The 25,887-nt window shown below is 41.0% G+C and overlaps 1 protein-coding gene and 1 long non-coding RNA gene across 5 annotated transcripts in view; one reads left to right on the top strand and one right to left on the bottom strand.

Moving 5' to 3' along the window:
- lamb4 (laminin, beta 4) overlaps nucleotides 1–25,887 on the top strand; it is a 70,994-nt gene that overhangs the window by 4,282 nt on the left and 40,825 nt on the right. The window contains exons 3-13 of the mRNA XM_055652953.1: nucleotides 1,200–1,357; nucleotides 6,714–6,849; nucleotides 8,099–8,172; nucleotides 10,546–10,734; nucleotides 11,327–11,390; nucleotides 12,721–12,935; nucleotides 16,434–16,554; nucleotides 18,296–18,484; nucleotides 18,842–19,021; nucleotides 24,045–24,157; nucleotides 24,698–24,777. Of these exons, the coding sequence (XP_055508928.1) occupies nucleotides 1,200–1,357; nucleotides 6,714–6,849; nucleotides 8,099–8,172; nucleotides 10,546–10,734; nucleotides 11,327–11,390; nucleotides 12,721–12,935; nucleotides 16,434–16,554; nucleotides 18,296–18,484; nucleotides 18,842–19,021; nucleotides 24,045–24,157; nucleotides 24,698–24,777 (1,519 nt within the window). The remainder of the gene's footprint in view (nucleotides 1–1,199; nucleotides 1,358–6,713; nucleotides 6,850–8,098; nucleotides 8,173–10,545; nucleotides 10,735–11,326; nucleotides 11,391–12,720; nucleotides 12,936–16,433; nucleotides 16,555–18,295; nucleotides 18,485–18,841; nucleotides 19,022–24,044; nucleotides 24,158–24,697; nucleotides 24,778–25,887) is intronic.
- LOC129707727 (uncharacterized) overlaps nucleotides 1,189–25,887 on the bottom strand; it is an 84,194-nt gene continuing 59,495 nt past the window's right edge. For all 4 annotated transcript variants that reach the window (XR_008725225.1, XR_008725223.1, XR_008725224.1 and 1 more), the window contains exons 3-4: nucleotides 6,751–6,813; nucleotides 1,189–1,325 (exon numbers count right to left, since the gene is read on the bottom strand). This is a non-coding gene — a long non-coding RNA (uncharacterized LOC129707727). The remainder of the gene's footprint in view (nucleotides 1,326–6,750; nucleotides 6,814–25,887) is intronic.

Genomic DNA, 25,887 nt, shown 5'->3' on the forward strand with positions numbered 1-25,887 from the left:
GCTCGAAATAAAGTTTAGGCCCCCTCTATCCAATGGTGTCAAAGTAGGAAAAAAATACACTTGGGGCCATATGATGTTTTTACTACTTTTATATTGCTCCAAATAGCTTTTTAGCCAATGATGTGTTTTGTGGTGCAAACACTGTTGTAACATCATAAAAAAATTACAGACTTTAAAGTTTACATTTCTGTTGTAGGATTCAGAATGTCACCATGTAGTTTCCACAGCAGGCAGAAACAGATCACAAGCCAACCGTTGGTAATGTGTTAATTCCTGTTCCAGACTCACACGACTAATTGGCGAGAGTCATTGTTTCATGCTAGTAAAATTATTCTAATATGATCAGTTAACTTAACATGGCACTACAGAACTCCAAACAAAGCTGATTATTTTCTGAGACAGTAATGCAGTTAATTATAAGAGAATTTTCACAATCCTACATTAATCGTTTGGTGACTGGAAAATATCTGTGTTCTGAACAAGCTGGGCCATGTTTTATTGTGTAGGCTGCTTGCCTAACTCTTTGCTTTGTGAAACTTGTCATTCAGATTTAATTAGTGGGTAATCCACTCCGGCCTGAATGATGTCTTAGTGTATGTAGCATTAGAAACTTTTGGCAGAAACTTTAGACATGTAACTTAACCCAAACTGTTGGTTTGGGTCAAGTTATATCAAAATATATTTAAAAATCCAATCCAGTGCCAATGTGCCTACTTACAATTTTAAACAGAACATCAAGGAGTAAGAGCAACCAATTCCTGCTCACTGTTGGTGGGATGACCATTTAGTTTTATGAGTCCACATCCTTGAGGATTGGGGATTCACAACTTTCAAAAATTGCAGGTCTGTCGAGAAGGGTGCCGACCTGAAACGTCACCTATCCATGTGCTCCGGAAATGCTGCCTGAACTGCTGAGTTGCTCCTGCATTTTCTGCCATTTTAATCAGGATTGCCAATAATGTAAGTGAGTTGCAGTAAAGACAGAGAGGGGGAAGGCCACAAAGGGGGTTGAAAACATAGATACAAATCTAAAAAATGACTGCTAACATTGGAGGAGAACTTCTCCAGGGAAATGTAAAATCAGACTGTGGCACGAGGAATAACTTGATGTTTCCATTAATTTGGACATTGATTTACAACGTGATTAGGAATCAGGCAAACAGCAAGTTTAATTTTTTTTAACCATATCTCTGTTACAGTGTTGATAAGCTTTGCTTACTCTCAAGACGATTGCGATATTGGCTCATGCTATCCACCTCTTGGAGACTTGCTTGTGGGTCGCAACAGTCGGCTCTCTGCCTCCTCAACCTGTGGCCAGAATGGACCTGAAACATATTGCATCCTAAGTCACTTACAGGTTAGTTCTTGCTTAAGAGAGAAAAAAAATCCATTGTTCCACCTTACTGTACAATATTAATGTCGAGACTATGTGACATATCAACATTTTGGCAATGGTTGGTTAGATTTGGTCTTGGCATCATGTTTGGCACAGACATTGTGGGCTGTACGGCCTAATCCTGCGCTGTATTGTTCAAAGTTCTATAATTCCATGTCCAGATATGCTGCCTGAACCTTTTAAGCAGGATTGGCGACTTTTTAGGCGAGTGCAGGAGACTCTGCGCTCGCCTCATGATCGTCACATGGTCGCCGCATGGTCACTTGTGGTCTCTGTTGAGTCTCCTTCATGGTCACAAGGAGTTCCCGCATTCTGGGAACTAGTCGCACCCTCAGTATCGTCACACCAAATTTTTCATCATGTTGAAAAATTTTCAGCGACCAAAAATCAGTTGCCATGGAGAAAATCGATACTTTTGTAGTCGTAGGTGCAGTGGTAGTGGGGTCGCCATGACGTTGTAGGGAGTCGAGGTAGCCGTAGGTAGTTTTTGTTAATCTTTGCTGATCGGGCATTTTCATTGGCTCATTGGGGGGGGGGGAAAAACGTAAGCACGAGTTTTCAGAACCAAGGAAAACCGACCGGTAATGTTAAATGCCCGCTAAACTTAACAGCTGGGTACCTCTGGCTTATTAAAAGTTGTCTGGTTTCTTAAAAGTGTCTCCACTCCTTCTCCCAACCCCAACTTCTCTCCCCTTCTCCCCCCTCCCCCTGCTCTTTTAAAGGACTGACCGTACACTGTACTTTCCTGTTCATCGCGGTGTGTGTCTGTATCACCTTGGCTTTGCACTGTGTGAATTTCCAACAGTGCTACCCCACTTTCCCTGGCCCCCGCCTTTGCGATGTGTTTGTGTGTGTGTGTATGACAGTTGCCGTTCCAGTTCAGGGTTTTTCAGGCGAGTGCTTGAAGGTCGCAGGCAGTCCGCTGAGAAGTTGCCTCAGTGGGACAAGCCCTTAAGTCAGCTGCAGTAAAGACAGAGAGGGGGAATGCTGAATATCTTTGAATCTGGTAAAATATTGTAAATAATATGAATAATATATTTCACTCAACACAGGCACTTTTTGGATGTATAAATTGATTCAGTTGTATAGGATGAAGTGCAGGAGCAACATTTCGCATGAGACCTGAACATCTCACAATTGTCTGGAGAGGATGGGGATAAGGCTGGTTTTGGAAAAGGACTGCTGAAAATCAAAAGCTAAAACAGAGATAGCTATAAGAGCTTCCCAGTTCAGGAAGCATCTATAACCCCCACCCCCACCCCTACCCCCACCCAAAACAATCAGATTGAAGTAGGATCTTGACGAAAATGTTATATATCCATTCCCTCCACAGGTACTGCTGAGTTTCTTCAGCACTTTATGTTTTGCTCAGGCTTCCAGAATCTGCAGTTCCTTGTATCTTGTTATTATTGATTATTCATTGATGCAGATGATAATGGACCAGCTCAAATTACTTGAGTATCATTTTCAGTGTTAGTTGGATGTACAAAGAGGAGGACATTCTAATGTGCCTCTGTACACTTTAATAAGTTGAGCAGCAGTGGCTAAAGCTTCAGAAACATCCTACTGCTGTACAATCTTGGGGAATGAACAGAAACAGGTAGTCAGCATGGCCCTGAGCTGTGCACAACAGTGCTCTGCGGTCTATTGAAGAACCACATGGACTGACGCTTGGATGAGAATTCGTACTCTTTTCTTATCAGGCCGCTATTGAAATTGGGCTATTGTCATTGTTTCAAGAGTCAGGTGACCTCCAGGGTTGTTAGAATATCGACTGATACTTTACTGGTACCTGAAGTCAGATTTTGGAAAGCAGAGTTCAGAAACTCATAAAACAGAAAGGAAATCCCCATTCTATTTATAAATAATGACATCAAAAAGCCCCCAACTCAAGGCATCGAGCCAGCTCCACTGAACATTTCCTATGACTGATGTTTCCAGGTTCTCAGGCAATTTATTTGCTTGATCTCTGTGCGTGCTTAAAAAAAATATAGCACATTAAATGGAGTAATTGCCAGAACATGGCCACTTGTTTTACATAGATCCACCTTCCATGTTTCTTTCAACGCTTACTTACATCAAATTAAATAGAATGTTAAATATCATGCAACGCAGTATCGATGAAATGTTACGTGCTGCTTATAATCATGGTGCAGCATGATCCACTGAATATAATCAAAGAGACCAAGCAGACAGGTCAAAACATGCTACATTTTTTCAGTTCCAAAATTGAAGAATATTCTGCCAACATAATTTGGTAATAATCGTGCAGGAACAGGTTGTTGAGCATTAAAGTTACAAATATTAGAATAAAGGTACCGAAGACGAGCCTTTTTTTTGTGGTTTAAAAATATTTCCAACTTTTCTGCCCATGCAAGATATTGTATGGCAGGAAGAGCAATTGACGGAGGTCTTTCGGATGTAAAACAAATTTTCTATAAGCTATCATTAATAAAGCAATGTTCAATAACAAATTCCTAATGCATGCTCAATTTAGATTTTTGTGCCTTTTTTGTTATCCCTGCACGTTAGTTCATGTCTTTATTAAGAAGTGTGTTATAGTAATGGAGGCTCCTGAACAGACAGACTCCTAACAAGCCAAGATATGCAGCATACTGGCACAAGTCCACATTGAGATAAAAGGAACTCATATTTTCAAACTACAACTACTTCCTGCAAATCTGAATGGAATTTTAATTTACTCAGTAAGGGATATTTGACCATTTGACTACTTAAACTGTGATTTTGCATATCTTTCATTCATTTTTTTAATCTCTATACATCATCGTCTATATCTCTAGTTTCCCTTATCCCTAACTAGTCTGAAGAAGAGTCTTGATCCGAAACGTCACCCATTCCTTCTCTCCAGAGATGCTGCCTGTCCTGCTGAGTTACCCCAGCTTTTTGTGTCTATCTTCAATTAAAAGGTTATGTCAATCATGAATCATTTAGTGATTATATTCAGTAGCTGCATTCCTTAGCTTCAGCATTAGTGAAAATTAATACTGATTGTGTCACTAATTGTCACATCAGTGATCAGATGAATTTAATGTCCTGAGCATTTTGTAGAATCAAAAGTCTTTTGTCCTTTAAGATGCATTGTAGAATCAGAATGCACCACAGTCGTTGCAGCACTGTGATGCCGTCAGTGGCGGACTTGCCAGGGTGTCAGCTTGCCCGATGACAAGTGATAGCAAGTGATGGCAAGTGGGCCCCTGATGAAGTGATAGCATTGTAATTGTGGGTGGGCCCCCTTTGTCTCCTGGCAACCAATATTTTTAGACCCAGTCCGCCATTGAATGCCGTGTTCAGTTTAGTTTAGTTTATTGTCACGTGTATTGTCACTGTGTACAGTCCAAAGCTTTTTGTTGTGTGCTGCGTATAAATACATGATCAGGGAATAGCGTATTGTACAAGGTTAAGTCAGCAAAGTCCGATCAAGGATAGTCCGAAGGACATCAAAGAGGTAGATAGTAGTTCTGCACTACTCTCTGGTTGTGTTAGGATGATCCAGTTGTAACAGATAACAGCTGGGAAGAAACTGTCAATGCAGATTAGAGTTTCTTTCTGGAAGAGAAGGGCCTGTCCCACTTGGCGATTTTTTTCGGCAACTGCCGGCGTCATATCAATGTCGCCAAAAGATTTTGAACATTTCAAAGTCCAGCGGCGACAAAAAAAATGCTGCGACACTTAAAAAACACCTTGCATCATGACGTCATCACGCCACGTCACCGCCACATCACGCCGCAAATTTTTCGGTGACCTTATACGTCAGTCGCCGAAAAGATCGCCCTGGCCTAGAAGATTTAATAAACCATATTCATTTATTGCTGTTCCACTGAGCTATGTAAATTAACAGTCAGATCCAGCCAAGCATGAACATTTTTGCAGGAAGTAACGGCTGAAAAGAAATAAAATAAAGCTGGTCACTTCATTTTCATAGGTTTGCTTTTACAGTATGTGAACAAACTCAAAATAATGATTATAATGGAAAATGGTTTGTTTTTAAATAACAGATCTGAAATCATATTTCTCAGATACAATAATACACGCATCAACCTCTTGATGGTTTATGAAGGTCACAAACCAACTAATCCAAACACATAATGTTTGGTTAGATTATTGGTGGCAGGATTCTTCAATGTAAAGTCAATGTAAATGGGGTCAGTTTTGTGTCACATCCATTCTGCTCATATGTCTCTCAGAGACAGAATTAACTTATTGACCCAATTTGGATGAATTGGAGAAAACAGCATGAAGGGTTCCAACCTGAAACATCTTCTATCCATGTCTTCCAGAGATGCTGAGTGACCTGACAAGTTACATCAGCATTTTGTGGGTTTTTTGCTAAAGATAAATTGTGTCTAATTGAACTGATTTCTTCTTCTTGTTACAGGGGGGATTGATGAAGGAAAGGCATTTGATAAGGTGCCATATAAAGGCTTGTCGTCAAGTTTGAAGCTGGAATTTGTGGCAGGACAGGGAGCAAGAGGGCACAATTTCCAAATTTCCATATGACATAGACTTTGATGCACAATAAACTATGTGGAGGATAGTATTGAACTTCAAAAGATTCTGGTGAAGGGTTTTTGACCAAAAGATTAATTCTAGTACTTTATACACAGATGCTGTCGGAAGTTTGAGTGATTGCAGAATTTCTTGTTATTATTTCAGGTTACTGGCAACTGTAGTTTCTGGATTACTAAAGTGTTACAAGTGTACTAATGGGTGGTTTGGTATCAGATCAAATTTGCCTCTGAGAAATGTGAAGTGTTGCACTGTGGTGAGAAGATGAGGAAATCCAGCATGAAGTAGAGGCCATGATTCCAACAAAAGTCAACAAAGAAAACAACTTTATTATCTTAACAAGGTCCACCCGTTCTGATTCGAGGACATTTGTTGAGGTGGTTTACACCTGTCCTGGGAACATTGCCTTACAAATACAATGCTGCTAAGAGTCAGAAAGAAGTCTTCGTCAGTAATCTGAACCTGAACCTGTGGTGATTATCAATTCCATAGCCACTGCCTGGATTTTTACAGATCAAGATAGTTCAGCAGATCAGATAGCAAAGCTTTAATTAAAATTGTTTGTCAATGTACACAAAGGGGTGGGAGATTGCAACCTTCACGTGGTCCGCCCTGTTTCGACAAATGCAATCAACCCGGTGTGCACAGTCAAATAAGATCAAATAGAACAAGTTGTCCTACAACTTTAGGCTGTGCACACCATACGCAAGAAAAAAAATGTACACAAAATGAGACTTCATGCACTGGTTTAAGAGAGACTGAATAATCTCCTTTTTTTCCCCAAAATTAGGATGATAAAAAGTGTTTTACATGCGATTCAAGATTACCTTTCAATCCTGTCAGCTCCACCTTCAGCCATCGCATTGAAAATGTGATCACAGCTTTTGAACCTGATCGGAAAAAGAAATGGTGGCAGTCAAAAAATGGTATGTTTGCAGAAAGAGAAAGTACAGAGACTAAGGTTTAATGCAAAGTTCATCATTTGGCCTTCAACAATATTTTAAAAAATACTACTTTATTATTATTTTTTAAAAAGCACCACATTTTACATTTAAAACTTCAAATCAGCACAACATCTAACTTTTGATCTTTATTTTCTGAGCAGTAAGGCAGGCATCTGCATTAAGCATCAATCACCATGTCTGAAATGCTACCTGACATTGTCAAGTTGTTTATGAAGTCACCCTGGATGCAGATAGATATAACTATTGATAGCTGAAACTTGACAATCACACTAAATAAGCTTGTGGGCATTTAATTCTTGTTGGGGATGTATTCAGCAATATTTATTGGAAATAAACATTAAACCTGAAAAGTAATTAGGTGGATCTTAACTTTGTCAAATAATGTAAAGCAGAGAATAATGAGACACCAGCATGTTTTACTTAAATAAATGTAAATAAGCAAATGAAAGAAAAGATAAGAAAAATAAACTTCACAATAAAGTAATTATCTCAACAGAAACCCATGAACACGAGAACAGGAAAGAAAATGTAAAAAAAAAATTGAACATATATGAATTTTTTAATCTACTTAGATTCTTTCAATTGAGTGCTGGAGGATGACAGCCAGTTATTAGGCTATTAATTCATAGTGAATGAGCTCAAATCCTGAAATAATGGTGTTTGGAATCACTTTTATAAGCTTGGTTTTAAAATCTTAATCAAGCATAAATGATCTGATGGAAAGAGGTGCATAATCTTTGTCTAGTTGCTCTTGTATGTGAGCAGTCACAAACCAATGTATTTTACACTTTACACGTTACACTTAATTACCTGAAGTGTCTGAGCAAAGCAGGTCCATTAAATCGATACAAAATGACATTGAACTTACTGTAGCTGGAACGAGAAGGTCCCAGGTCAAAGAGATGTTGGGAAAAATCTTCAGGAAGTGTAAGGGCGAAAGAATCAAAAATATGCTGAAATTAATTTGGTGAGAGGAATTGGGAAAGAATTAGGGAATATGGGAGCTATCACCGAGAGAGGAAGGAAGAACCTCTGAAAATGGTCAATACAGGTTAATACTTGAAATAACAGAAAGAAGAACATCATTCAAAGCAAGATAATCATATGTTGGCTGTTACAGCTGCTTCCAGCTATTATTCTTGTCTGTACAGATCAACAATTTACAGCTTGTCATGTTTCTGAATTCCAATGATTTTCTCTGCTGTTGTAGGTGTGCACCATGTTAGTATCCAGCTGGACCTGGAGACACTTTTTCAATTCAGTCATCTGATTCTTTCCTTCAAGGTAACACTTGAAAACATTGTTTATTCCTACTCAACTACTAAGCTATTGGAAAGGGCAGCTTTTCCTTATGTTGATAAACCTGTATTCATATGTAATCAGGCAGGATGCTTCTCCACGCTGCTTTAGCTATTTACCTTTAATACAGCCATGTATTAATTATTTATTTATTAACAGTGCCAGAATGACATAAAATACCCTCTTCGTATCTGTAATATTTATGGATCATGTAACATTGTGCATATTCCTCTCTAAAGATTGTGTCATGTGACAATTGCTCACATAGAGAATCTTCCAGAAAGTCTATCTCTCTCGAATCTGCTGTTTGCTTCTGAGTTTCACTGTAAGCTCTTTCATTTGACAAAGCAGATTGTTAGTGCAACATACTGGTTACAGTATTTATGAGTATTTGGAAAGTGATACAGGTGTATTGATAAAACAATATACCAACACAAAGCGGTGGCTATTTCCCACATCTCTGATAATGATGGGCCAATTTAAATTACATTTTGTGGCCAATTTTGATTATTTCTGAGATACACAAAAATGCTGGGGAAACTCAGCGGGTGCAGCAGCATCTATGGAGCGAAGGAGATAGGCAACGTTTCGGGCCGAAACCCATTTCTGAAATGGAACTTCCCACCCAAATGCACAGTTGAAGTGCCTCATTAGATGCAGCTCACCACCTCCTTTTAAAGATTATTGGGGATGGGTGATAACCGTTAGGCTGATCAATATTGCCCATATCCCATATGAAAATAACAAAACATCAATTCCATCTAATTCCTCCTCAATGCACCTACATATCTACATTAAGTAAATGTGTAATCTGCTGTCTGTATGTTATCTAGTTTTGTATATCATTTTTATTGCTGACTCAGAAATTCTAAATCCCAATATCTTTCTTTTAATGTCTTATTTTGGAGTCCCAGTGACCTCACTCACACTATAACTACAAACACTTTCAGCCCTACAATCCTAGATTTCTGCCCTACTTGTGTTCTGTTGCTTTAAATTGCTTGATTATTGACACCCTTGCTTTCTGCTGCTTTCACCTTCATCACTCAAATGTGCTCCTTAGGTCTGTGCACCTGACTCTCTTTCTTAAGATAATAATAATAATAATAATAATAATAAATTTTATTTGTGGGCGCCTTTCAAAAGTCTCAAGGACACCTTACAGAATTTAACAAGAGTAAAAAAACATATAATCGGAGTAAAATAAATAATAAAGACATCACCAATACACAAATTAAAGACAGAATTCGATCCAAAGACAAAAAAAATCAAAAACACAATGTGAAGAGAGAGCAGCGGCAGCTAAACCGTGCCAGCGTACACTCTCCCTTCCGACAGCCATCTTGGACACAAACTAAAATAATCATTTACACACAAAAATCATCCCCCCGCAATGGTTACCACTGTGGGGGAAGGCACAATGTCCAGTCCCCATCCCCAGTTCTCCCAAAGTCAGGCCTATTGAGGCCTCCGCTATTGCCTCTACGGAGGCCCGATGTTCCTGGCCGTTCTCACCGGGTGCTGTTGCCTCGGCGTCGGGAGAGTCCTCTCAGCAGCTGGGCCACCTGGAACGACCTTTCAGATGTACTACCTTGACCAAGTCCATGGTCACTGCTCCTGAAATCACTATTTTGATACGTAATCTTTGTTTGCTGGTGCTTCTCTCAAGTGCTGTTCATTGGTAATGTTATAAAACAAGTTGTCGTTGACCTTGAAACAAAGTTCTAACCTAGCCCTAACCCTGGTGTGTGGCAAAACTCTTTATTTTGAGGGTGTGGTCATGGAATTACAACATGTGTGCCCCAACATCAGTGGCCATTGGTCTTTTCTCACACTTCATTCAAGTCTCAGAACCCATTCCAAGCACCAAGCTAATGAACTCACAGGAACAAAACTTAGTTGTCCATATTCTGATATTCAATGCAGGGCAATAAGATTACTGGCTGGTAATTCATCCATATGAAACATGATTTTGGAGGGAAAGACTTGGCTTTCTATTCTCCCTTTGCATTCCCCTATAGCAACACAAATGCCAAAATTACCTTCATGAGTCTGAGTCCCGCACTAAGTCTCAATGCACTAACTTCAATGACCCACCACTTGGTGGCCTGCTGCACAGAACACCCAACATCCCTCCCACTGCCAGGCCAGGAGAGATCCCAGAGGTAGATCAGTCATGGACAACATTCCCAAAGTGATTCCCTTGCAAAAACATTTGACAATTTGAAATCCCACTGTATTAATTTCAACTTCTGCAGAGATCGTGTGAAAAATGTTGATGGGGATAGTAAGTCAATTGACAGACCTGTTGCGCTATTTCAATGAAACATTCTGACCATCTACTCTTTCATCACTCAGACTTTTCGTCCGGCAGCGATGCTCGTGGAGAAATCATCAGATTACGGTCATACATGGAAAGCCCTACGATACTTTGCATATGACTGTGTGCGCTCCTTCCCAAACATCAATACTGCCCCTGCGCAGAAAGTGGGTGACATAATATGCGATTCAAAATACTCTGACCTTGAACCCTCTACAGATGGAGAGGTAAGCTGTCAAAATTAATTTCCTCGCCATGTTTTCATCCGTTTGTATCATCTTTATAATTATCCAAATGGGTTATTATTAAGGGCCTGTCCTACTTTCACGACCTAATTCACGACCTCTGCCGGGTTTGCCTATGACTCATACTCGCAGCATGGTCGTCACAAAATCGTAGGAGGCCGTAGGTAGGTCGTGATGCTAGTCGTAGGTACTCATGGCATCAAGTAGGTTGGGGCGTTTTTCTAGCCTGATGAAAAATGGCCACGAGTAAAAAAGGTCGTGAATTAGGTCGTGAAAGTGGGGCAGGCCCTTTACAGATTCATGGACAGACACAATTTTGGTACATGGATAACTTAGCTATTCCTGTGCAGTTTGCAATTATCTTTACCAGTCGCTTGTAATTTCTGGCACTTGGAATGATTTCCAAACAAAACATTCCCCATTCATGTAATACAGCCACTTCAGAATTTACTGCCCTGTTCATAAATCTTTCATGCAGATATTGTAATGATTAACCAATGCTTTTGTACAAATTAATGCCACTGTACAAATCAGTGCAACTAAGCCTTAGTTTAAAAGAATGTTGCATTTGCAGATTGTTCTGAAAGCATTGGATCCACATTTCGAAATCCATAATCCATACAGTCCCGAGATACAAGGTAAGCGATTCTCAAGTGTTTTAACAAAACGGATATTTGCAGTGCTTGCTACATCAAAGAATGAACCTGAACTATTCTTTCTTCATGGTGGCCATCTGACTGATATATTTATTAAGATTAAAATGAAATGAAATGAAATGATTCAATTTATTGTCATTGTCAGTGTACAGTACAGAGACAACGAAATGCATTTTTTAGCATCTCCCTTGAAAGGGAGACACAGGGCGTCGCGGTGTGCCCGCGCCTGCCGCCGTAATTACATTCCATTACAGGCAAAGGTGGGTGAAGTGTCTTGCCCAAGGACACAACGACAGTATGCACTCCAAGCGGGATTTGAACCGGCTACCTTCCGGTCGCCAGCCGAACTCTTAGCCCATTGTGCTATCTGATAATTCAAGTGCCTTGAGCAGAAACAAGGTGTATAAATTGTCTCCATAGACAGTTGCCCAAGACCAATAATGACTTAGTCATCGTGTCATACAGCATGAAAATAGGCCCTTCATCCCAATGCTGACCAACGTGCCCCATCTACACTAGTCCCACATGCTCGTGGTTAGCCCATATCCTTCTAAATCGTTCCTACCCATGCACCTGTCCAAATGCCTTTTAAATGTAGTTATAGTGCCTGCTTCAACTCCCTCCTCTGGCAGCTCATTCAATTTACCCACCAACCTATGTGTTAAAATTTGCCACTCATGTTTCCATTAAATCCTTCCCCTCTCATGTCCTCTGGTTGTTGATTCCAGTACTCTGGGTAAAAGACTGTGCATTTGCCCTATCCATTCCCCTCATGATCTTACACACCTTTATAAGATCACCCCTCAGCCTCCTTCGTTCCAAGGAACAAAGTCCTAGCCTCCACAAAATTTCCCCATAGTTCAGGGCCTCAAGTCCTGGCAACATATGCATACATTTTCTCTGCAATCTTTGTAGTTCAGCAATATCCTTCCGATAGCAAGTTGAACAAAACTGAACACTACTCAAAGTGTGGTCTCACCAATGTCTTGTGCAACTGTAACATAACCTTCCAACTTCTATACTCAATATCCTGACTGATGAAGGCCAATTTACCAAAAGCCTTCTTGATCACCCTATGTACCCGTGATAACATTTTCAGTGCACTATGTATGTGTACTATGTATGCAGAACTTTATCAAATTCCATGGCATCTGCCCAATTCCATTGGCGGTGAACAGTAGTGTATCGGTGGGTTCTCTGAATACATAGTTAACAATGGGGTGCTAATCAAGCAGTTGCTAGTCCTCACACCCTTAATGTTTTTCCATCACACTTTGCCATAAGCTAAATTTCTGTCTCGTGTCTTCCTCAGCTCAAATATCATTTACCAATCTGCGGATAAATTTCACCCAACTGCACACTCTGGGTGATACACGATTGCGGCGAAGGCAAGCTAGACCGGATGAAAAGTATTATTATGCTCTGTATGAGATGGTTGTTCGAGGAAGCTGCTTCTGCTTTGGACATGCCAGCCACTGTATTCCAGTTGATAATATAAGGGGTGATGTTTTCAACCAACAAGGAATGGTGAGAATCTCACTAACGTTTGTGGTCTCGCTACTACATCTAACGTCGCTTCTAATGTTTAAAAATTCATAAATAGATTCATGACCTGTGTGGGTTTTCTCGAAGATCTTCAGTTACCTCCCTCATTCCAAAGATGTACAGGTTTGTAGGTTAATTGATTAGATTAGATTAGATTTTATTTGTTGTCAGTTGAACCCAGAAGTTCTAACGAAATTTAGTTTCTGCAGTCATACAAACAAGAGGAAGAACCAAGACACAACACAATTTACACAAACATCCATCACAGCAAATCTCCTCCTCACTGTGATGGAAGGCAAAGTCTTATCTCTCCCCTGCTCTCCCCATTCTCCTCCCTATGTCAAAGTCAAAGCCCCCGGCGGGCGGTGGTAAATAAGTCCCGAGGCCATTAAAGCCGCGTTGGGCGATGCAAGGCCGCGCTCCGGGTCTTGATGTTGGAGCCCCCGGCGCATGCTAGTAAGTCCCACAGCCGTTAAAGCCGCGCTGGGCGATGTAAGGCCCCGCTCCAGGTCATCCTCAACCCCGCAACTCGGGCGGGAGAAGTTGCCGTTGTGGAAGCTCCGACAAGCGGTCTCCCACCAGGGACCCAGGGGCTCCCGATGTCACCGTCCACCGGGCCGGCGGCTGGAGCCTCCGAATCTCTGGGGTCGGGCCGCAGCAGCGCGCCACCACAGCTCCTCCCGCTCCGAACTCGGCCAGTCCGAGATGGTGCGTAAGTCCGCAGGCTCCGCTACTGGAGCCCCAAGCCATTCCGGTTGGAGGCTGCTGCACGGTGCTAGGCCCCAACGACATCGGAGACCCGACAGAGAAAAGGCCGAGTCCCCCGTACAGGGAAAATATTTTAAAAGTTCCCCCCCCCACACATACCCAGTTAAAAAAACCACTGTAAACTACACTCAAACGAGACAAGAAAATAAAAACAGACGGACTGCAGAGGCCGCTGCGACGTGGCTCGCGCTGCCCAGACACCTACTTGTTGTACTTGGCTTGCTGTAGATGTAATTTTAGCCCTAGTGTGTGTAGGATAATGCTAATCCTAATGTGTGGGGATCGCTGGTCAGTGCGGACTCGTGGGCCGAAGGGCCTGTTTCAGTACTGTATCTCTAAACTAAACTAAACTAAACCTCTGTGGATCCTTTGGCAAGGGTAAGATCTTTATTGTAATTCCCAATCCCAATTCCCGTATTCCATCTCCAACAGCAATTGTTGACGACACCTGTCTCTCCTGGAACTAGTAAAGTGGTACACTGTGCAAGGCTTGCAGAAGAGATATTAGGGCCCAAATAGAACAGGACAAGAACAGCCCTATCGGCCATCTCTGCAATGTTTTGTAGGGGCATTCTACATACAATAACTATAGGACTTTACATGGAAGCATAAGAGGAGGCTGTTCACATCATCATACTCAGTGCAGCACTTTAAAGGAGTTAGGCCTTATATAATAGCTGGCTGATGTAAACTCTCACTTACATAAGCAATTCTTTAAGGTCACTGCTTTATTTACATTACATATCTCAGTAGTCTTGGTAGCTATTATTTCCGCAAGCAAGTCAGCTGTTCTCGTGGATGCTCCCATGTGGTCTCTGCGTCACACAGTAAATTTATGCATGCGCAGTAGCACTTCTGTTTCCAATCTATGTAACATATAATGGACAAGTGTCGGTAGGACACAACCCTTACGTAAGTAGGGGACCGTCAGTATTCAAGTAGCCCCATTCCCATTCTTTTTCCCTGTTGCTCTGCTACTACTTTTCTTTTTAAGTGTATTTATTTTCCTTTAAAAAGATACCATCCTTTTCATTACCACCTCGCTCTGGTGGAGTATATTCAGATTGCAACAAAAGTATAAAAAGGGAAATGTATCTTTGCACCCTCACCACCCATTTCTTCTCATACTATAGGCTTGAATCTCTGTTCTTTACCAAACCTGCCAAAACACTTAAAGTAATTACTGGCCATCTGCTTGAGCAACAATTTTGAACGCTTCTATTAAATTTCCTCTTGACTGATTTACTTCAAGTAAAACTATTCCTTTGCTTAAGTAAACAGTCTCTTTGCTTAAACCATGGAACATTGTCATAAATCATCTTTGTCTTGTTATAATTGGCATCCTCTGTTCAGTGTGGATCTGTAATTCGACACATTTATCGGTCTATGATCAAACCAATAAGTTACAAACAAAATATATCAAATAACACATCACAAAATTACTGGAATGCCTCGCATAAACCTTCTTTCTTAGTTGAGTAGAGTAATACCCTATTATATGGTAAAACAAAGGAAATCATTTTGTAATTGAGATTAGTAAATGACATGTAAAATTGCTAACCAATCATGTATCATGTGCATCATATTTAATTTTGTCATATTTTTCTAGACATTCGGCCCATTGAGTCCATGTTGGAGCAATTCCATTAGTCCCTTTCCTCTACTTATTTCCATGTAACCTGTGGTCTCTCACATGCCCATCAACCCACTGTAATCTCCTACCACCCACTTGCATTAGAGGTATTTTACAGCAGCCATTGAACCCTGCCAACCAGCATGTGTTTGGGATGTGCAAAAATCCAGTGAAAAACCTACACGGTCACAGTGAGAATGGGCAATCTACACATACACAGCACAGGCAATCAGGATCAACTCAAGTCACTGGACCCATGTGACAGAAGCACTACCTGCTGCACCATTGTCCTGCTTCTAATATTAGTCCGTGGACAATAATTGTTTCTTTATTGCTGCCACTCCCTTTAAGACTAATTTCATACAACACTGCTTCTGTGATGGAATAGCGTTTTTGGATAGAAGGTTCCAGAGGAAGCTTGGCAAAAACAATGCAACTGAATAGATGCCTTCTTGCTTTGAAAATAGTTCCATGAAGTAAATATATTTGTTGCTCGTTTAATTTACCAACCTTTATTTTTACCTTTGAGTGCAAAGGATATACTGAGAAAAAACAGATGATCTACTAGATGATCTAAAGTGTATCTAGTCTATCTAAAGTCTTCTACTAGTCTACCTCTAGACTATAAGATAAAATATGATAGAAGGGTTTGAAGAAGGGTCTCGATCAGAAACGTCACCTATTTCTTTACTCCCAAGATGCTTCCTGACCAGCATTCTGTGTCTATCTTTAGAATATGATATATCCTTTATGTTTCATAGGGAGAAGCTTAGTGAGGAACGAGGGGCTTGGGAAGAGGTACAAATGGGGCAAGAATGATCAAACACAAGGCGGCAGAAGATTGTTACTGAGGACAGATGACGGAGGCCAGAATCACACTGAAGGACATAGAATGGGATGCAAGGTTGAAGCAGGCCAAGAGAGCAGAAGGAGTTTTAGGGGTGGATTTTGAATTTGACATGTGGCTGTATTCACTATTTTTTTCTTTCTGGGGACTTCTGTTTCAACAAAGTCTCAGCCACACACGATGTAGCAATGTTTACCCAGGTCACAAATATTGAAGTTTGTTTCTATTACAGGTTCAGGGAAAATGCGTCTGTCAGCACAATACAGAAGGTATAAACTGCGAGAGGTGTAAGGACTTGTTCAACGATTCACCGTGGCAACCAGCTAGAGGAACAGAGGCAAATGAATGTAAAAGTAAGGACTGTACGATCTTTTTTTTTCAATTTGTTTAACTTGTCACTTAAATCCTAAAGATTCAGCTTTTAAACTTTACTGGATTGTTTTTAAATTATAATGGTGCTGACATGTCCTGTTAGATAAATGCAAAGACCAAGGATTGCTGTTTTAATCTGAACATTCAATGGGTGAAAATTTAAAAGCAACTCATTGTCTATTTGTTCAAGTTTCTGCCCAATTTAGTTTGCATTTTGCCAAAGGAGATTATTTCAAGAATTTGGTTTAAGGTGAGGGGGAAAAGATTTAATAGGAACCTGGGGGGGGGGGGGGGGGGGGGGGGGGGTAACATTTTCACACAAAGGGTAGTGGGTGTATAGAACAAGCTGCCGGAGGATGTAGTTGAGGCAGGTACTATCGTAAAGTTTAAGAAAGATTTAACCAGGCACACAGATAGGACAGGTTTAGAAGGATATGGGCCAAACGCAGGCAGGTGGGACTTGTGTAGATGGGACATGTTGGTCAGTGTGGGCAAATAAGGCCGCAGGGTCTGTTTACACGTTGAATGATTCTATGACTAATGCAACCTGACAATTTTTAAGGAGTAATGCCCCAGAGTGTCCAGCTTTAATGAATAGCCAAACTGAATTCAGGCAATTACACTGTGAAGCTGCCAGTGACTTTGTGTCATGTGCAGTGAACTGTAGCAACCGAGAAGTTGCTGGCAGTCACATCCTGCATCATGGAGAATTTGGTACAACGTTCAGTGTAAAAAGCTCTAGAAAAGTTTTCTTAAGTGAAATATAACTGTGGATTTAGTGGCATAATGAGACAAAATTACTGCAGTAATCTGAAAAATTAATCTTTCATGAAGTTAGGTTTCTCAATTCTATGATTTAAAACATCTTGATTTTTTAATTAAAATTTGTGCTTTTTTTTTGTTTAGGAAAGTTTATCTCAAACTTAATTCCAAGATCATGACCCAGTATTTATTCTATCAATTAAATTATAGAAAGGTTATGATGCATCCTGCCTATTGCTTCCTGGTTTGCTGGCTTCAGTGTGATTGTTCATACGACCATTAGACATCAGAGCAGAATTAGGCCATTCGACCCATCCACTCTGCACTGCCATTCAATCATAGCTGATCTATCTTTCCCTTTCAACCCCATTCTCCTACCTTCTCCCTGTAAACATTGACACCCTTGTTTCTATGCAGTGTTCTTCGCAGTTTGGCCTCACAGCAGCTGTGTGACTGACATTTGCACCATTTTGTGTTGCATTAACAATGCTGAAGACACGCACTCACTGGCTGCTCAGCTGTTGAATGATGTACATGACATTGATAAAGCTGCCTTTTGTTATTAACAGAATTAAATTCATTCAAGATAGCTTCACAAAATCACCATCATTGTGGGGCCATCTTCTTTGACGTCAGCAGCAGGCACTGCTGGCATTTTGTTATATCCTACAAAATCTGGATCTATTTTTAATCAAAAAAGTATTGTATTAAAAATATTATTAATTATACGTGTAAACTTTTCAAAGGCACAACAATGCACACAATTATGTGGAAACTTCCAAGATGTTTATCTTCAGGTGCACAAATGAGATTTGCTACTACTTTACATTTAATTGTTTTTACATAGAAAGGTTATTCATGCAATTATTTGAATGTAACTTCATCACCAAATGCATCGTTCTACTTCATTGTTCTCATTTCACTTGTCCAAATCATTTCATTTTGCCATTCCTTTTTCAGGATGTAACTGCAATGGACATTCGGAAAGATGTCATTTTGACATAGCTGTATACTTGGCCAGTGGAAGTGTAAGTGGTGGGGTCTGTGAGGATTGTCAACACAATACAATGGGTCAAAACTGTGACCAGTGCAGGCCCTTCTTCCATCAGGACCATGGAAGAACAATTTCTGACCCATATACGTGTGTCCGTAAGTTTGCTTTATTTCTATTACATTTCAAAATAAATTCTCACTGTACGTGATGCTATGTAAAAAGAGATGAATTAAGCAAAAGCATTAGAGCTTATGTGTGTGAAAGTGAAAGCACTCTACGGGGAAGAAAATTGAGGGACATTATTTCCCCCACAAAAAACATTGCCAAGGGTGTTAATTAGATTATCAAGACACTTTAGAGATAACCAGTATAACTGCAGCAATAATAACCTTAAAGATACTCAAATAACCTTAAAGGTACTAAATGCTGCCTGCTGCTGTCTGAAGGAGGGCAAAGCGATTTTGTATGTGCCTACAAATACATCAGTCTGGTGCATATTCTTTGCTCCATAGCCTGCAACTGTGATCCTGAAGGCTCGGTGAACAATGGGATGTGTGAAGGTCACACAGATCTGCATCTTCGTACAGTTGCTGGCCATTGCATTTGTAAAAGAAATGTAGAAGGAAGAAGATGTGATCATTGTCGTTCTGGGTATTTTGGCCTGAATGCTGCCAATGTTGATGGATGTGAGGGTAAGTGTGAGCTAAATAACTATTTCAATCTTCCACGTTTGAGTAATTAAATACTCTTAATGTTTCCTTTGCTGAATGTAATATACTGCATAATGTTAGCCAGGGTTCAGGTAACATTCTCCGATCTATAACAGGAAACTGTGAATTTGGTCCCGATCTCAATATTGGCACATAACCTAGACTAGTTCCAAGGCAGCTGTGATCCATTCAAACCTGCCCATGAGTTCAAATAACACTTACTTTTGAAATGATTTGATGTCACCAGTGACTGCAATGTAAACATCCTGCTCATTGTAGAAGGCCCAGTGCTCGATCAACGATGGTTTCCTAAACATGCTGTTAAACCTCGATTGGCACGGGTGAATGACTTTGGGCGGCACAATGGCACAATGGTAAAGTTGTTGCCTCACAGTGCCAGGGACCCGGGTTCAATCCTCGTTAGAGGTGCTAACTGTACAGAGTTTGTACATTCTCCCTGTGACCGCATGGGTTTTCTCCAGTTTCCTTCCACACTCCAAAGATGTACAGGTTTGTAGGTTAATTGGCCTCGATAAATTGTAAAATTGTGTAGGATAGTGTTAGTGTACGGGGTGATCGCTGGTCGACGTGGATTCGGTGGGCTATAGTGCTTGTTTCCTCAATATTTCTAATTCACAAACTCTTTTTCCTAGGGTAGAAGGTTAATAGGAACCTGAGGGGCAACTTTTGTTACATAGGTGGATATATGCCAAAGAAAGTAGTTGAGTCAGGTGCAATCGTAATATTTAAAAAGGCATTAGGTCAGGTACATGTATAGGAAAGGGTTAGGGGTTTATGAACCAAACAAGAGCAAATAGGACAATCTTAGCTGAGGCATCTTGGTTTGCATAGATGACGAGTCAAGGGGCCTGTTTCTGTGCTTTAGGACCCTGTGGCTTTATATGTTTGTGTTCTTGTGAGCTGAAGATTCTTCTAAATGTTATCAGGCATTAACTGTGCCCAGAGACAAAAGCTCAATGAACAAAAGCAATTAGACCTGGGCCTGGTCTTAGTAACAGCGAACGCTCCACAACGCTGCCACCTGACTGAAGAACTATGTTGTGGACCGGCAGTGGCCCACAGGTGGGTGCTAGCGGGTGGTGGAGGGGAGCTGGGATGTCAATGGCAAACAAATTGCCATGGTCTTTTCCTGCTCCTCCAGTTTCAGCATTAAAAATAAATCTCCAATCCAGCACTACCTAAAGGAAACCAGAGCAAGGTGCACATCTACCAATAGGACTGCCCAATTTCCCAAAGTTTTGTAGCTTTGTGTACTTCATTTAAAAATTAAAGTGAGCTGCCACACAGGAAAATAGTGCCCTTGGGACACAAGACATTGGCCATCAGAATTGATGTTTGCTGGAACTGTTTAACAGATATAAATTGTCAGTCTATTTCTAGAGCAGACTCTAATGTGATGGCCATTTTAAGATTTTCTACTCTTCGTGAGCATTTTGTTGAAAAGTTAGCTGTTAGCACCACCTCGTGGCCACTTTGGGAATCTTCATTCTATCATGTGCTGATATTATTTACATTGGGATATCCAGTCAAACTATTGTAGGGGTTTTGCCTTTCCCTTTATTTCACTTTGGGCCCAACTGCCCGAGTTATTCTCTCCCTTGTCAGAGGGTCAAACGGCCACCACTCCACTTGAGCGGTTTCCAAGGGAGAGAATACAACAAAAGGGATTCCCCTAGGTTCTAGACCTCGGAATTATGGTGGGATACGATAAAAGGTTGAATTGACCAGAGTGTGCTGATGAGAGAAAACAGAAACCAAGATGGACTCAAAGCAAGTCTAAAATTTACAGGCTTTATTAAACAATGAGAAATCGAATCTCACCAACACTACATAATACGTGGCTAAACTTATGCTTTAAACTAAGACTGTGAACGGAAAACTATCGGGCACATCGTAAAACTTACTTTACACAATTTTACCCCCTATATTTTCTTAACCTCTATACTATTTCGGGAATTTCACCAGGTCACTGGGGTACTTACAGTTTGGGCTCACGAGCCGTCCAGCAGGGCAGAAAGAAAGAGAAAGAGTTCTGGCTTGACTCCTGTTTTATACCAGAGCTTCCAGGTGGTCCTCTGGATGAAAAGGGTTCTTTTGATGATTCCCAGTTTCGATCTGGCATGAACAATAGGCTTCCGATGATAAGGGGTTTGCTGATGTCATGATCCCTCAGCCTGATCGTTATCCCATCGCCTGGAGGGGCTCCTATTGTCTCGATGGATGGGTCATCCAAGATGGTGATTGAGCTTGGGCTACCACCGTCTGCTGAGGCTTGGTTCCTTCCTTTGTGTATCCAAGATAATCTCGTTATCTCCGTCTCAGCCTTTCCTGTCCACCCCAATTCGCACAGTTGTTTGATGCCAAAGTCCACATGCCAGACAGGTTTGTGGATTGGGGGGTTTTTTCGTTGCAGCCAGCAAATTTGTCTTTTTTAAAATATCCATGTCCTTATCCGAGTTCTTCCATGATTTTGGAGGATTTGCCCCAATAACTTACACTGTAAATGACTATCTTGACACAACTGCAGTTCCGTAGAAAGAAATTGAATAAAATCATCTTGACCCCTAGCATTTCTTCTCTTTAACAATCGGTACAGTCCGCTAATCTTAGATTAAAAATTGAATATATGCAGTCCTTCTAACTGTCCACATAATCAGACAAGCACACACATGCGCACACACACACGCGCGTACACACAAAAATCTCTGCCCAAAGTCAGGCCAGTTTGTTGCAAATTTAGAAAGTAGAAGTAGAATAATCAAAATGGGAACAAATGTTCAACAGATGCTTTAGAGGTGGAAGACAGTTTGCTTAACAATTTATGTGTTGACCAAGTGTGTGTGGTAGGGGAGTTTTTCTAAGTAAGGGAGTAATGATAGCCAGGTGTTTTACTTGCACTAGCACCATGCTTAGAGCCACTCCACTGAGTGCTCATTCAGTACATGGCTCTTGATCCTTGAGTATGAACATTCACAGCTAAGAATATCTATTGTATTATTAAAAAAGATATCTGCTTGGGTAGTGTGGCACTGTGCCAGGAATCTGTTCCCTTGCTCCAACAGCACAAAATAGCCCATGGCATGGTGTGCACAGAATGCCTGTGAGGGTGGTCTTAGGTGGGATGAGAAAACACTCGCCCCCAGCTCACCCAAAACCATCCCTTGAAGCTAATCTCTAAACGCCAACCCATGGGTGACCCACTGCGAGTGTGAGTGGTGAGCAGGGATTCATGTCATCTTCCTTGCAGAGCAATGCTTGGCACCAACCAGGGAGGGCAGAAGCCCTTGCCAGTGCTGCTAGTAAAACATCTCTCTCTACATAGTGCCACAATTACCACTTTAACACTGAATCTATTGGTGCCCTTGTCCCTGGCACATGCCCTCAGCGCTAAGCGAGGTACCAGTGTGGTAAGCTGCAAATAATGTTTCTTAAAGCATACTGCAGCTAGTGACTAGGTGAAAGGCTCAGCCAAGATGACCCAGAAATTGTGAATGGGAAAGAGGTTCACCCTCTTTCTTGCACGAAACAACCTCGTCAACAGGGGTGTAGAGTTGACCATGTTGCTGGATGTGGTGAGGCTCTATGACGTGGACTGGCTTTATGATGTCCTCAGGCCATACCTGTCTCCTATCTGGTGAAGGGTGAGTGCAGCCTTGTTGCCATGTACATTCTATTCAGTTGGACAATGTCACACCATCTATCTCTAATAATAAAACTAGAGAAAAGCACTTCTGATCATGACATTCATCCTTTGGCCCAGCGAGAAAAAGAGACTTTGGCTCTTGTTGAATGATACTCCAAGCAGATTGACTGTCATTCGGTAAAACATCTCATTGCCAGAACTTTTAAAAAAAGTGCCAAGATCTGGCTTGGTTTCTGGTGAGGCGGGGAACTTTTTGTCGAATCCTACAATCACAGCCAGAGTCCTAATCCAAATGGACATTGCCCACGAGGTGGCTGTGCTGCATATGAGACCATTACCTGGATCACTCTCATGTGTGTGTTTACCAATGAGGTCAGGAAGGGCATAGGGTGAACCTCCATCCTAAGCAGCTGCATAACCTGGAATTGTATGCTCCAAGAGCCATTCCCAGGATCAGACACTAAGACACATTGGCTGCTGCTGAAAGATTAAACTCAGGGAAATATTCATTTTGATCTGCATAAAACTTGGGGTGGTCTTCCCGTGCAAGGGGTTGTCTGCAACCCAACACATTCGATGGGTCAAGGGCAACGTGAAGCTTGGTGGAGTCACTGTGAGGTGTCAATGGATAGAGCCCATTATTTAAAGGCATCTCTTCATTGGATACTGATGAATTGGTTCTCCAATGCATTTGCCTATGGGATGTTTTGTAATGAATAATTGGTGCCTTTCTAACGTAATGTAAATATTGGAAGCAAATGTAATTATATGCTTGGTGCAGTGAATGATGACAGATGAAAATTATATAGCATCTAAACAAACCTTTGAGGCGCAAATTGGTGGAGTTTGTGTGCTGCACATGCTCTGACAGGGGTAATGTGACAAAATATATGGTTCTTAGGGAGGCCACTGGCTGTTTAAAGCACAACCAAGGAATTGTTCTGCGATTCGTTGAGTGGAGAAATGGAAAGAAAAGGAGCAGGAGGGCTCTCCTAATTGCCTCTCCCAGGAATACCTCCCTCTTCCAGACTTGAATGCATGGCCACTTTTCCATCCTCTCTCTAATGAGCTGGGAAGTTACAGCAGGCACTCTATGTATGGTGCCATGGTATCAAAGCACGAGTCTCGAGATGGCACTGAACTTGCAGCAGTCGCAAAGAACAGCTGGTTAAAATTTTATTAATGAGCTTCAAAGCAACGGATGACCAAGGATCACTTGGGATAATATTGAGTGGAGAACTAATGGCAGAGCCAGTAAATTCTTTGGGGTTTTTGTATAGATCGTTAATGCAAATGGATAATTGGAGTTTAACAGGAAAGGGGTTTTGACTCTGTTTTCAGATTGTGGGTGTGATCCCAGGGGCAGTGTGTTAACACACTCGGCCTGTGACCCAGTCACTGGAGAGTGCCAGTGTCAACGAACTGCCATTGGAAGGAATTGTGATCAGTGTCTGGTACGTTACAATACAATCTTTAGTCTTACCAAATGTCTCCAAACATTCATTGTTATACCACGAGTGAAACTTTCGGAAGCAATCTTCTGGTGCATTGCAATATAATTCATTACATCACCAAATGCCTCCTTGTTGTTTAAGTACAAGCAAAGCTCTGCGACGCAATCCTCATATGGTGCACTCCCACACTACAGTAGATTGGGTAATGATATTGGTACAAGTGCCAATACACAATTCACAAATCACCACCAACAAATCTGAGATACAGAATAAAAATTTGCTCTCAAGGAATATATGTGAGAGAAAAATAACAAAACACTAAATATGTCAGAAACAACAAATTTTCTCAATTTTTGTCAAAGGTTCATGTTGCACAAAATCACGTAATGGACACCTTTCTAGGAACACAATACCTACATGGAGGAGATCCAGGTTCACAACAAAGGATGACTGAGATATCAGGCTTACAATAAGTACTTATATTATCATGTGAAAGTTTGTTCAAAGCAACTTCTAATGTATTTTTGTATTTTGTCATAGCCAAACTACTGGGGACTTGGCAATAGTCTCTATGGTTGTTCCCCCTGTGACTGTGACATTGGAGGGGCCTATGATAATATGTAAGTATAATTCTTGGCAATGTTTCTGGTCCTTACAGACTAGCCCAGCTGAAGTAAAGTCTGATCAGAGATTGAACCTCTGATCACAATTGTACATTAATTTGAGCATGCTAAAAGTAAATCGCATCCTTTTAACTGTTCGATGAAGTACAGAGAGGAACAATGAGAGAAATGGAGTGATGTGGTACATGTAGACATCCAAACTCATTTGATAAGATGCCAGTGAAGAGGCTTGTGATCATGATGGAAGCACATAAAATTATAAGGGACACAGCAGCATGGATAGAAAATTGGCTTTTGGAGAGTTGTAGTGATAGAAAGACAGTGTACAAAATAGTTCCCTCATGGTCAATACCACTGCTTTTCGTAATGTGCATTCAGGTCTTGGACTAGGATCTACTGGCCAACATGCTGTTGACATAAAATCCGGAAGCATAGTCAGCTATAAGAAGGAAACTGATAATTTTGAAGTAGATGCAGTGAGGCTGGTGGGTGGCTGGTGAAATCTAATGCAGAAAAATGATTGACGTTACATTTTAAGAGGAAGAATTTGAAGAGGCAATATACACCAGGGGACAGCATTTTAAAAGGGATAGAAGAACAAAAAGATATGCAAAATATGTACATATTTTGTTGGATGTGGTAGAGCGGTTTCAAAAGGTAGGTTACAAAAAGCATAGAGGTACACAGTACAAGAATGTGGGAATTATGATAAACCTTTATAGAAGGCAGTGGAGGCCGATTCACTGGATGCATTCAAAAGAGAGTTAGATAGAGCTCTTAGGGCTAGTGGCATCAAGGGGTATGGGAATAAGGCAGGAATGGGGTGCTGATTGTGGATGATCAGCCATGATCACGTTGAAGGGCCGAATGGCCTACTCCTGCGCCTATTGTCTATGTATCTATGTATCCATGTAATTACATTCAGTTCTGGATGCTATGCTGAAGGGAAAATATGGAGGTTTCAGAGATGTTTACTGAAATTGTTGCAAAGATGGGAACTTTAGTTATTCAGAGGCTAAAAATGATTGGACTAAAAAAAGTGGAAGATGAGGCAGAACCTGAAGCTAGTCCTTAAATTTATGAAACGTTAAGAAAAAGAGTGAATAG

Source organism: Leucoraja erinacea, chromosome 22 (genome assembly GCF_028641065.1).
Source record: "Leucoraja erinacea ecotype New England chromosome 22, Leri_hhj_1, whole genome shotgun sequence".
NCBI lineage: Eukaryota > Metazoa > Chordata > Chondrichthyes > Rajiformes > Rajidae > Leucoraja > Leucoraja erinaceus.